The sequence below is a fragment of the Seriola dumerili genome, unplaced genomic scaffold, assembly GCF_002260705.1.
Source record: "Seriola dumerili isolate Sdu_G_001 unplaced genomic scaffold, Sdu_1.0 BDQW01000544.1, whole genome shotgun sequence".
In the NCBI taxonomy this organism is placed as follows: Eukaryota; Metazoa; Chordata; class Actinopteri; order Carangiformes; family Carangidae; genus Seriola; species Seriola dumerili.
Genome location: NW_019174799.1, coordinates 148526 through 161967, shown reverse-complemented (window position 1 = coordinate 161967; position 13442 = coordinate 148526). Strand labels below are relative to the sequence as shown.

At 44.6% G+C, this 13442-nt stretch overlaps 1 protein-coding gene across 1 annotated transcript in view; it reads right to left on the bottom strand.

Moving 5' to 3' along the window:
* Nucleotides 1–4122: 4122 nt before the first annotated feature.
* Nucleotides 4123–13442, bottom strand: part of maml1 (mastermind like transcriptional coactivator 1) — an 18378-nt gene continuing 9058 nt past the window's right edge. Inside the window, exons 2-6 of the mRNA XM_022764502.1 lie at nt 12723–13193; nt 11829–12686; nt 8653–8919; nt 7461–7593; nt 4123–5820 (exon numbers count right to left, since the gene is read on the bottom strand). Of these exons, the coding sequence (XP_022620223.1) occupies nt 4775–5820; nt 7461–7593; nt 8653–8919; nt 11829–12686; nt 12723–13193 (2775 nt within the window). The 3' untranslated portion in view covers nt 4123–4774. The remainder of the gene's footprint in view (nt 5821–7460; nt 7594–8652; nt 8920–11828; nt 12687–12722; nt 13194–13442) is intronic.

Genomic DNA, 13442 nt, shown 5'->3' with positions numbered 1-13442 from the left:
CACACACCTGAGCTCTGAGAGCACTGAGAGGAAACACAGCCAGGTAACAACACCTGCAGGGGGCGGGGCCAAAACTCACTGACTGACAGCTGAGCAGGTTAATGAGCGACCTGCTGCCTGTTTCATATGATGCAGTGTTTAATAAGAAAAGATTTGTTGTTCAAGATCAACTCAACAGTGAAAGAGTTTAAAGCTGCGTCAGTGTTTCCAGAATAAACGATGAAGAATTAAACAGCAGTTTAACCCTTTCATGCATGAATGAATGGAAGCCCAAGTTTTTTACGATTAGTATTATATTATATATATTAGATGATATTTTGAATCTTATCTTTAGTTGACGTGTAACTTTTCATGCTCACCTTCTCAGAACTGCTTTTAAAATGTCCCATTGTTGAATATTTTCTGATCTTTAACTCATGTAAAGCGTCTTTGCACCTTGAAGAGTGCGACTGAAACAAAATGTAGTGAATGAGTTTTACTTTGAAAGTTTATTCATATGCAACAATATTGTAGTTGATACATAGAACTTTATTTTGTGAAAACTGTGAACATTAAATAAAATTCTTAAAATACTTTTTTCCATATTTTAACATTGATCTGTTGTCTACGGAAAAACGACAGCGTGTCAGATTGTGATGATGCGTTCTCTCTGTGTGGTTTAGCTCCGACTATTGTCTTGTAAACATCAAAATCAATTTCCCTAAAAAAATATAGAATAGAATCACCCCATGGTCACATCCCTCCGCCACTCAGACTAGCTTCAGTCTTGAGTCTAAAAAGAGTTTTGTGATGTCACACTGACCTTGACATTTGACCTTTAGCCACCAAAGTGTAATCAGCTCATCCTCGAGTCCTAGTGGATGTTTTTACCAAATCTGAAGAAGCTCCGTCAAGATGTTACTGAGACATCGTGTCCACGAGAATGAGACGGACGGAGAACCTGAAAACAAGATGGAGCCAGTGTGGAGGAAAAATAATCTACAACACACACACACACACAGAGAAACACACGTACACACACACACACAGAAACAAACACAAACACACAGAAACACACACACACACACACACACACACACACACACACACACACACACACACACACAGAAACACACACAGAAACACACACACACACACAGAAACACACACACAGAAACACACACACAGAAACACAGACACCAGATTGTTTCTAAAGAACTATATTTACATAATACTCTTGTTTTACAGAGAACCATATCAAAAGTATAAAATACTTACAAAAAATCCGCAGCAATATATAAAAATAACATCTATCTTCTCCAGATCATTAGGAAAGGCTTACATACAAAAAATATATTTATAGACATTTACAGAGGAAACCCCGGGAGGCCGAGCGAGCGGCTGGAAGCCATTTGGATGAAGACGTGAAACCAGCCCCAAGCTGCTGCTGAGCAACAATAACATTACAAATAAAATAAGAACAGGACGCAGACGTCTCTCTGAAGAAGGTAAAAACAGTACAGTAGATAGAACGACCGGGTCACACTTCCACCTTAAAGCAGGGCGACCCGGTCACAGATCCGCCTTAAAAAAAAACAGGACTGTAAATCAAGACTCAACACGTTGGTGTCTCGTGTTTTTAATCTGAAGTCAGAAAACATGTTTCAATGCTGCGTTCAAGACACGTTCTCACTGTGGGAAAGGCCAGAAACTCACAGGATGTCGTGTTTTAAACACGGGTTCGTTTCAGCCCTGAAACTAGACTCCCAGGCAGATCAGACCGTTTTCTGTGTTTGTTGTTTGTTTATTGTTTGTTTATTGTTTGTACTCAGGACTCGGGTGGATTCTCCTGCTGAAATAAGACGCAGCTCAGGTTTCACTTCCTGTATCTGCAACATTTGGTTTTATCTCAGACAAACTAAATTCATAACCACTCAGTGTTACAGACATGAACATACGTGTGTGTGTGTGTGTGTGTGTGTGTGTGTGTGTGTGTGTGTGTGTGTGTGTGTGTGTGTGTGTGTGTGCGCACGTGTGCGGCAGGTTCACAGCCTGGCAGTCTCAGCTCAGGGCAGACTCGTCTCCACTGAGACTGGAACGCAGCATCTCAACATGCAATCGTGTCAGGATCTTATTGACTGCGACACACCTTACATCACTTCCTGTGTGTCTGTAGTGACTGGTGCTGAATAACGTACAGGAGAACAGGAAACAGTCCTCACTACGACCCTGTCAGCTGACCACAGGTGCAGGTCAGAGGTCAACGCCTCATGTTTTCCTCCAGCAGAAAAAAAATTTCCCAGTGAATCTGATTTCAGTGATTTTACAAACGTGCCGGTTTCTCTTTGTAACTGATGGTTTAACCACATTTTAAATATTATCTCATGCATTCAGTCTGAGGTGATGCAGCTCCACGACATGATGACACACACACACACACACACACACACACACACACACACACACACACACACAGTTGTGTGACTGGGATCTACAGTCTGAGTTTTTCTTTTTCATCAGCTCTGACACTTTAAACTGTAAAAGAACCACATCAGTGTTTTTACGTTTCACTGAAACAACTTCGACTTCCTGTAGAAACTAAAGAAAATATGTCGACAAACAAAAAAACGTCTCTGAATTATTGATTTGTAAAGCAGGAAACTGAAGTTCTCATGATGGGGTCAGGTGCTGATCAGCTCGGCTCTAGAACGACGTGTGGAAGTGGAAGAAAGTGAAATGATCTTCCACTTCAATATAAAAACAAAGTTATTATAACAACATTATGAGTCAGTTTGACTCTGTTGTTGTTGTTTTCAGTTTCTCAGTTGAAATTCAGTCCAAAAAAAAACAAAAAACAAAAATCACTTTACATTACTGCGGATCATTTCCCTAAACAAAGCCGCTGTATTGTTTCAGATATTTTAATATTTGCCTCGGTCGTCCCGGCAGCGTGTGTTTACACTTATTTCCCTACAGTATGAAAATCAACCCGTTCAGACGACACGTCACCTTTTGATCTTGTTACTGTCACTTCAGCATCGTGTGGCGACGTCAAACCATCGAGACTTTAGAGACAAAAAGTAAAAGTCAAACATGATGTCGTGACTTTTCTCTCCAGACGCCGTGAGACTGAAACAAACTCAAATCTTAAACCCCGTGTTATAGTGATTTTAAGGTTTGTAGTAAACTGTAAAAACTCTGGCGTGGTTCTTTAAAATGTGTTTGTACTTCCTGTGTGTTTTGACCTCGTCCTGCTGCCGGGCTGTAGGTGGCGCTGTGGACGACCGTCAGTGGTTTTAACTACTGAACCTGTGGCTCAGTGCGTTAAAGTCTTCAACTCCTGCGTTCAGTCTCCAGTCATCAGAGTGTGTCTCTCACACACACACACACACACACACACACACACACACACACACACACACACACACACACACACACACACACACACACACAGTAATAAACTGTTAGTCGTTTACAAACTCACACACCTGGTAGAACAGAACTGAAACACGAGTGACAGGAAGTGACGACGTTCAGATTCTGACAGATCTAACTCTACGTTGAGTTCAAACTTCACCTGACTGATCATCTCTGTTGTCTGATCGATCTGTATTGATCCATCAGAGCTGTTGATCAGATCACATCCACAGAAGTCTGTCAACAGTCAGAAACGTTTATTCTTATGGTTTTGTTTCTATCCTCCATGTTTGTAGTTACTGGAACCACTTCACAATAAAACTACGCTTATAAAGGATTTATAAATGGTTCATAATTAGGTTATTAAACCATAAGCAAACAGTTATAAACAAGTCATAACAGTTTTCGTTGATGCAGGCTCACTATTTGGCAAGTTCAAGTTAAAGATCATTAATCTGACTACTGACTTATTACCATTTATTTAAAAGAGTCTTATTGTGAAACATATCATTTATTAATGAGTTACTACCAGTTTTGACCAGTTATTAATTAAGTCATTAGGAAAATAAATGATCCTTAACTTGATCTTGCCAAATAGTGAGCCGGCAGCAATGTATGAAAACTGTGTTGTAACTTGTTTATAATTGTTTATTTATATTAATAAAGTGTTAATAACCTAATTATAAAGCATTTATAAATCCATTATAAGTTTAGTCTTATTTTGAAGTGTTACCAAGTTATTTAATCACAATATATATGATTTTAATTTATATAAATTGTACAAAATGAAAGTTTCTGTTACACCGTCTTTTAAAATAGTGACTGTCCAGACGAATATTAAGCGTCTATTTATTTCTAAACTGTTCTCAAACTGAACTGGTTCATTTTCAGACTGTGGATCATTTACCTGTCGATCAGGACGAGTTCTGTTCTACCAGGTGTGAAAGTTTCACAACGAGCGTTTGTTAAATTTCCAGATTTGTGAACGGAGCCTGGCGTCATGATGAGTTTCATTCATGTTAAACCTCCAGTGATCAGCTGACGGAGCGCTCACTCTCCCTCTGCTGAAGTGTCTTTGAGCAAGAAGCAGACAGACCTGAAGGACGCCGATTCACCTGCTCTCCGTCTCTAACCTCTTCCTGCAGCTGCTCACACACCTGTGGCGGGAGATCATCACCTGATCATCAGGGAGGAAACTCCTCGTCCACGGGTCAGTGTCTGAAACCTTCATGAGTTTAGCAGGACACCTGGTCGCTTCTCATTAGCTAGGTGGCTAACGCTAACACACAGATCAGAACAGTGTTGGTCTCAATATCAGAAATCAGTCTTTTCAACATGGCCGCTCGTCTTCAGGTTCAGGTGCTCCAGGTGTGTTTGACTAATGGTGGCTGGCGAGCAGTTCGTCCAGGTCGGCCATCCACTCCTGGGGGTTCTGACCCTTCAGCAGGGAGTCGACCAGGTCGCTCTCGGCGGCGAAGCTCCCCGACGCCACGTTGTATCCGAACGACACCTGCTGCTGCTGACTGGCAGTCCTGCTCACCTGGTATCCTTGGTTACACTGCAGTCCCTGGCGGCCGTTGCCCTGCGGCTGTCCGAACGCCGTCATGTCGGGGAGGACAGCCTGGTTCTGATTGGCCTGTTGCTGTTGAGTCTGCTGCTGATTGGCCATCGGCTGGCCCAGGCTCTGAGGGTTGGGCGGCGCCCTCTGCTGGGCGGCAGCCATGTTTGTCTGCATCATCTGCTGCCCGGGGTTCATTCCTCCCATTGGGCGACCTCCGGGGTTTGCACCAAAGGGTGTGGAGCCCGGCGGCATCTTGGGAATGCGAGGCTGCTGCTGCATGTGGAAGGCGTTGGGCGTGTTGTTGAAGGCGTTGGGGGGCAGGCCGGTGTTACTGGAGGGCGGCTGGTTGGCGAGCTGCTGCTGCCAGGCGGCGCTCTGTGCCCCCTGTAAGCCGCCGGACATGGAGCCAGGGAGGTTGGCCCCCATGCTGTTCTGCATGGAGCCCGGCATGCGGGCGGCGGCGGCGGCCAGCTGCTGCTGCTTCAACATGGCGGCATTGGGCTGCGTCTTCAGGTGCTGCTGCTGAGCCAGAAGGTTCTGTCTGTACTGAGCGCTCATGGCGCCCAGAGGCTGGCGCTGCAGGCCGGGCTGCTGGGGCGGGTGACCCGGGTGGTTGGGGTGAAGGTTCATGTTGTTGTAGAGGTGCTGCTGGACATCCACGCCGCCGCCACCCCCTCCCCCCCCGCAGGAGGGCAGACTGATGTCAGCCTGGCTCGCCGCAGGGGGCGGAGCTACGCCGCCTGCCGGCCCACCGCCCTGACCCATGTTCATTCCCATCATGCCTTGGTTCTGAGGGAACATACGCTGTGACCCGGGGGCGGGGCCTCCCATGGAGCCGACGCTGCCCATTGGCTGAGAGGAAGCTGTGAAGAGACACGAGCAGTTTGATGAACAGCGACTCAACATTTGTTAATAATCGTAGAATAACTTACAACTTTATTTAAATTAGAAACACAAACATTTGATTCGTTTGTTCTTTTCAATTTAAAATCTCTTCAAATTCCTTGTTTTCCTGTTTTTGTCTTTATATGTATATTCATCATGTTTGTGAAGAACATTGCTTCAGTGTTTTTGTGAGAAATGTGTTTTATAAATAAAGTTTATTATTATTATTATTACTAATCCTGTCGATGTCCGGATCTCTGTCTCTCAGATCCTCTTGTTTTATTTTTCATTTCATCATATCACACACTGTAATCTGGAGAATTAAAACATGAAAATAACATCAGTAAATCAGTTTTTAAAAATTCAAATAGGCAGTTCTTAAAATATATATTTTTTAAATTCTGTATTAATTATTTCTATTGTTTTATCTTATGTTTCCTGGAGCCAGGTGAGTTATTATTTATCCAGCAGCAGTGAGATGATTTTATTTCACAGATGTAAATGTCGCGTCAGACTGATCAGCTCAGTCTGACGACGTGAGACTCGACAGTTCATCAGAACCGGACAGGTACTGATATTTTCCATTCAAATCAGTGGTGAGCATCATTTACACACTGACTGAGAGACACGTCTGTCCTGAACGTCACAACAACCTGGTCCTCCAGCATTTCAATGATCAGATCAGATAATACAGCGGATCCTCGTCCTGCTCACACACACACACACACACACACACACACACACACCTCTTCATTTCTTTCATGTGAACTAAAATAAACCTGAACAAACCGACACCAGCTGAGTTTTTGTGCTAGAAAATTATTATATATCATAATTAAAATGAGATTTCTTCACTGTTTCAATATTATCATGAGCTCATGTAAAATATCAGGTTGGTGTTTCCTGTACAGACGCGTCTTTACAGTGTTTCAGAAACATCTGGACAACCTTTACTTTTCTACATAATTCATTATAAATGTTCATTACACAATAATACAAAAGCTACTTCAGAAATATTAAATTAATGATTCATATTTTCTGTTTCTCATGTCACCTCTTCTTTGCAGGATTTGAATATATTTTAAATCTACAATAAATAAACACACACATTCAGATCAGATTTAAATTAAAATTGAATTTTACTTGTTATGAAATTTATTTTCTATTACTCAAAATTTACTAAATTACAACAAAACTTCAGTTTTATTAATTTTTTTTAGTTATATTAAGTTAAATATCAATAAATAAAGAAATAAACTCTGACGTCACATTCAAACTGTTTATTTCTATTTCCAAGGGGGAAATTAATTTGTTGATTTAATTGCATTAAGGATTAATTTCAGCTTCTGATTAATTTTTAATTTATAAAACTATATTCAGACTTGTTTTTCTGTCAACAAAGTTTTAATTCCATCATGTGTTTCACACTCAGGTCATAGATGGTGACGGTGTTGGACAGGACTGGACTATATCCAGTGGTGTTCCTAATATTCTGACCCCTCGTGTTCGAACGTTAGGACATGTAATGTAGTTTCACTCTGAACACAGTTGATGTGTTGATCCAAGTGTGTGTGAGCGTCTCTCTCAGACAGTCAGGTGTAACTTCCTGTACTCGTACCTGTAAACTGGTTGACTGGCTGCTGTGGGAAAGGGTTCTGATTGGCCGGTTGTCCCGGCTGGTCCTGGTACTGTGGCGGAGGTCGGGTCAGGCGTCTCTGAAGCTGCTGGTCCTGCTGCTGCCGCTGCTTCTCCTGCACAGAACAGGTCAGACACTTGTCACACACACACCTCACAGTGAAGCTGTGTTTTATAAAACTGATTATTATGAAATTAAATTAAACTCTGGTTCAAAAATCACACCTCAAAGACCAAATATTTAATGACTGAGGATCTGGACGCCACATTGGCTGGTAACTAAAACTGACCATGAATCGAGATGAATTATCAATAAAAACTCAAAAGTCAGTGAAAGCTGTGTCTTTGACCCATTTGTAAACAGTGATTGAGCTTCGATCAGCCAGCGCAGAGCGAACGCCAACGCGCCTCTGATCCCACGTTTTCCTTGCCGATCTCCAAAACCCGAAAGCGAGGAGAAAGTCAGGGTGAGGTGTGAACTTAAACACCGGGTTGAAGTTAGTTGGTTTGGTCTGATGATCAAACAGTGGACTGGTTTTAAATAAAGAATCTAGTTGAAGTTGGTGATAAATGAGATATTAACCAGCACGACATGTTTCACCACCTGAGTTTATAAGCTGTCATTCAGGTATTCCTCTTTGTTAAACAGCACCTGGATCACAACAGGATCAACAACATCTGGAAAACCCTGTAAAGACAGGCGAGGCTGTCATCATCATCATCATCATCATCATGATGGATGGCAGCAGAGACCAGTGACCACACTGACACAAAGGAAACCAAGGTCAAACTGCAGTGAGCTCCTGTGTGAACAAACAGCTCCCTCTAGTGTCTGAGATCAGAACAGTTTACAGCTGATACTTTTATTGTCGCTTCAATTCTCTTCCAAATATCTTTTATTATTTTATCTTTACTACTTTGTCCTAACTTCTTATGTGATTTTTTAATATCTTACTTTCATTAGTGGTTTTATTCAGAGCTACAGTCTTATGTTTTAACATTTTACTATCTTATCTTTATTACTCTTTCTCTCTTTGCTTTCAATGTTTCCTCAGTGCAAATTTATGAGATTCATTAGAGCGTTTCCTCACTTTCTCTTACTCATCTTATTTTTAGTCTTGTTTTTATCCCTGGTGCTGACTGAGGGTGAGCGGCAGTGTCCAGGTGCAACTCACCTGTTCAGCCATCAGCTGCTGCCTCTGCATGTACTGCTGCTGCTGTTTCTGCTGCTCCAGGATCTGCTGCTGATGCTGCTGCTGCTGCTGTTGCTGCTGCTGCTTCAGCACCGCTGCCACCTGGCTGCTCAGGTACGCCGTGTTGCCATGGTTACTTGTCATGGCGTTGGCCCCCGGCTGCGTTGCCATGCTGTTGTTTCCGGGCGCAGACGCCATGCTGTTGGCGGGGCCCGGGCCGTGTGGAGGAGCAGGGTAGTTGTTCTGGTCCTGTTCAAAAAGAAGGAAATGAAAGATGATGTAGACCTTCATGTCTCCACCAGGGGGAGCTGGAGAGATTATTCATTTAGAGATATTAATATGGAAAAATGATTTAAAGAACAAACTGATGAGAAAATCTCAGAAAGCAAAAACTTAAGGTCTGTCCTCATGGTGGAAACAATCTTTTAAGGGGATTGAAAATATAGTTTGTAAGTATCTAACTTAGTGAAACTTCACACTGTCGTCTTCAGATGTGCAGTAAACATAACAGTAACATAAATTAAAGTTGGTAGAAAGTTTCGGTGACGGCGTCAGAGATCAACAGTTGTGATAATAAAGTGTAACGTGCAGCAGGAACAGAGTGTCCCGTCTGCTCGGAGCAAAAACACAAGCAGGAGCAGCTATATTTAAATACACAGAGAGAGAGAATATGAAAGGCTGCTTTGTCATCGCCTCCCTTCACCCCCCTGTGTGAGCCTTAGCAACCAGCTGCTTGACACACACACACACACACACACACACACACACACACACACACACACACACACACACACACGCGGTGGATGTTAAAGCGTGGGGCCCAGGCCGGCCTGAAGCAGAGCAGCTGAACAAAAGGCCTCCCTGCTGCAGCCTGACTTCACCTCCACTCCACAGACTCAAACTGCTCTGTACTGGTCTTCATCTGCACCTGTTGGACTCAAACCAGTACGACCACAGACCAGTCCGACCAGTCTCACACGGACTCCCTGTGGAGATCAGAGCCACGGATAATAAACATGATCCCTGAAGATTTTCTTCTAACTTCACCATCAGGACAAAATTTACACTTTGACACAAAAACATCAAAGTCTGATGAAGATGAAGTCTGATGAAACGTCCTGATCTCATTCCCGCTCTCCAGAGGACGGACCCTTTCTACATCAACGAACCCAGACCTGCCCACTAGCGCCACCTTCAGGACACACTTCACACTTTAACTCCGTCACTAGAATCAGGATCTGATCAGTTTTATTGAATCTGAATTAATTTGAATCCCTTCATTAAACTAAATAACTTGTAACTAACTATGGTTTTTAGTCATTTTATTGTAATTTGGTTGGAAATTCAATTTTATGTTGTTTTATTATTAATTTCTTATGTTTTATTGTTTTCTAATGTTTTTACAACTTTTTAAATCTCTTGTTATTTTTTCTTTTCAGCTCCTCAGTGTGTGAAGCTCTTTGAACTGAACCAGCCTGTATGAAAAGTGCTGTACAAATAAAGTTTTATTAACTAAATGAACTGTGACTGTAAGTAACTAATACTATGAAAAACTAGAGAGATTAAATCTGAATCTCCTTTCTCGCTTTTACAAATACTGAAGGAGCTTATCAATTTAAAGTATTGATATAATATTAATAGAAGTTGAATAAGAATCTCCTGATGTGATCTGATCAGCTGGTGAAGACTCACCTGTTTGTTTGTGTGTTGAAATACAGAGTTTTGAAAATATTCCTCAATGTTAAGTTGACTGTAAATCAAGTTAAACTGTAAATCAACATTAGTTTAGTTTTTCTTTAAATAAAGTTTGATAAAATATTTGTCAGAATTAGAGCTTTTTTCAGAGCCACAGTTTTTCACACTTTTATTTCAAACACTGCAGTGTTCCTGTGATGCCGGCAGGACGTGAGACTCCTGTTTAACATTTGTTAGATGTCAAATATATTTTTAAACAGCTGCTCTTTGTTCAGCCGTGTCTTGACGTCCTGGACGCAGTTTAACGGCCAGTGTTCTCAAATAACTGAAGACGGTTTGATCAGAACTTGAATTAAAGCATAAACACTCAGAGCAGCAGTGAAACTAAAGCACAAGAACGTCCGCTCCGTCGACTCTGAACCTCCCATGTGAGAAGAGCTGAACGCCGGTGCCTTTGTTCGGTTCTTTTGGTGCAGAGCGTTTCTAAAGGAGTCGCTGTGTCCGGACTGGATCAGCCAGCAGGAGACTCTGCTGCCGCAACAGACTTTCATTGTTCAGGCTGTTCAGCTCCATCATACGTCACTGATCTACAGCTGTGTGGGAGCGTGGAGCTGAGTCTGGGTTTATTTATGAGACCACGACACATCACATTTAACACTCATGTTAATAAGACAGGGAGAATAAAAACAGACCTGCTCTCCTTTACACAGTAGAGGGGAATGAAGCTGTGTGTGTGTGCGTGTGTGTGTGTGTGTGTGTGTGTGTGTGTGTGTGTGTGTGTGTGTGTGTGTGTGTGTGTGTGTGTGTGTCCAGGAATGTGGTGCTGGCCTGGTTATGAAAGCAGAGCGGGAACACACTGATCAGCCTGTACACTTTGTTTTTGTTGCAGCGTTGTGATGTTAGCATGAATGCTACAGCTAACAGACACTCAAACCTCTAATTAAAGTCTTATAATTATCTAACATTATTATTATTATTCATAATGTATTTATATCTATTTTCCAGATTAACACTGACTGTAAACAAACAGGCTGAACTGTCGTCATGTCAAATCATTGTATTTGATTAATCAGCAATTTACCAGATAATATGAATTATTATTACTGGTTATAACAATCACATTATTTTGTATTTAAGTCATAACACATAAAATAAAAGTCAGTTCAGCACCTGTGAGTGTTTGTGTGTGTGTGTCTCACCTGTGTGTGTGTGTGTGTGTGTGTCTCACCTGTGTGTGTCTCACCTGTCTGTGTGTGTGTAGTGCGTGTGTTTGTTGTGTGTGTGACACCTGTGTGTGTCTCACCTGTGTGTGTGTGTGTCTCACCTGTGTGTGTGCTGTGTCTCACTGTGCGCGTCTAACTTGTCTGTGTGTCTCATCTGTGTGTTGTGTGTGTGTATGTTGTTGTGTGGTGTGTGTGTGGTGTGTGGTGTGGTGTTGTGTGTCTCACCTGTGCGTGTCTCACCTGTGTGTGTGGTATATGCTGACGGAAGTTCATGCTGTTCTTCTGTTTGATCTGCTGCTGGTGTCTGAGCAGTGTCAGCAGGGCGGCCTTGTTCTGGTTCTGGTTGTTGGGGGGCCTCGGTGGTCCGGGCCCGGCCTCAAAGTGCGACAGGGGTTTGGTGTTGTTGTAGTTCAGCATGGCGGCCTGGGCCTGAGCTCCGGGGGCTGGCGGGTGACTGAGAGGAGGCCCTGGCGTCGGGTGACCCAGCATGTTGGGGTGCCCGCCGGGGCCCGGCATGTAGCCGCCGGCCCCCGCCTTGGGAGAGCCCTTGTTGGGCTGACCGGGCATCAGCAGCTGCTTCTGGGCATTGGGGTTGAAGTCCTGGGGGTACAGGGAGGGGCTCGTGGGTTTGTCCATACCAAATGCGCCCCCTAGTGGGCTCTGAGAGGTGTTGGCCATCTGGGACCAAGGTGGGGGGTGGGCGTGGGGCGCCTGGTTGTGGAACTTGGCCCCCGGCTGTGGCTGTTTGTGCTGCATCTGGCCGTGGAGGTGTTGGACCGCTCGCTGCTGCTGGGCGGCCAGCTGCTGGAGCTGCTGGGCGGGGGACAGGTCTTTGGGCACCGGGGGCCCCGGAGGGAGGAGGTGGTTTGGGGGAGGCTGAAGCTGCCTGGGGGGAGGAGCCGGCTGGGATGGGGGCAGAGCCGGAGAAGAGGCGGAGGAGGAGGCGACGGGGGAGCTGGTGGGGTGAGGCTGCGGCCCGGAGGAGGTGGACCTGACGTGGGGGGAGCCGGTGCGAGAGTCCTGCTCAAAAACTGCAGAGGCCGGAGAGAACTCCGCCTTCACGCTCACCAGATCTGGAGGAAGTAGACCCTGTGACGACTGGCCTCCCCCACCACCTCCCGCTCCTCCTCCCACAGCCCCCCCACCACCCGGAGTGGGTGCCAGTTCCAGAGGGTCCTTGCGGTCCTCGAAGCCGTCATTGAGAATGTCTTGGATGTCCTCGTAGGCCACGGAGCAGTTCAGCTCCTCCATCAGCTCCGTCCACTCCTGCTCGTTCAGGTTCAGGTCGGGGAACAGGCTGTTGTTCCCTCCTCCCGACGGCGGCATGATGGGCAGGATGTCGTCCGGCTCCTGCTTCATCTCCTTCCGGTGGAAGTCCGATCCCGGCTCGCTGCTGTCCGTGGACTCCCCTGCCGGCCCGTGGGTCCCGTTAGAGTTCAAGGCGTCGCTGATGCCCAGCTTGGAGTCCAGCGGGGAGCCGTTGGCGGTGCCGTTGTCCAGACAGGCCTTCTTGTTGGGGGGAAAACCGTCGCTGAAACCGTTGACTTGATCTCGGCCCAGAGGAGAACCAGCGCTCTCCAGCTTCCTCTTCACCGTCTCCTGCAGCTGCAGGAACAAACAGAACCAGAGGTTAAAACAGCTGTAAATCGACATCACCATATCACAGACAGACAACAAGGGTTCAAACCCCGGCACTGCTGAAGTGCCCTTCAGCAACAAACTGAATCTGTTTGAGTCTCAGGAGGCAGCACGCGTCTAAACACATTTATTATAAATCCAGGTTATTAACAAGAAAATGTGATTGACACAAACAAACACAAAGACTGGATTCGGATACTAAATACTACATTGCCA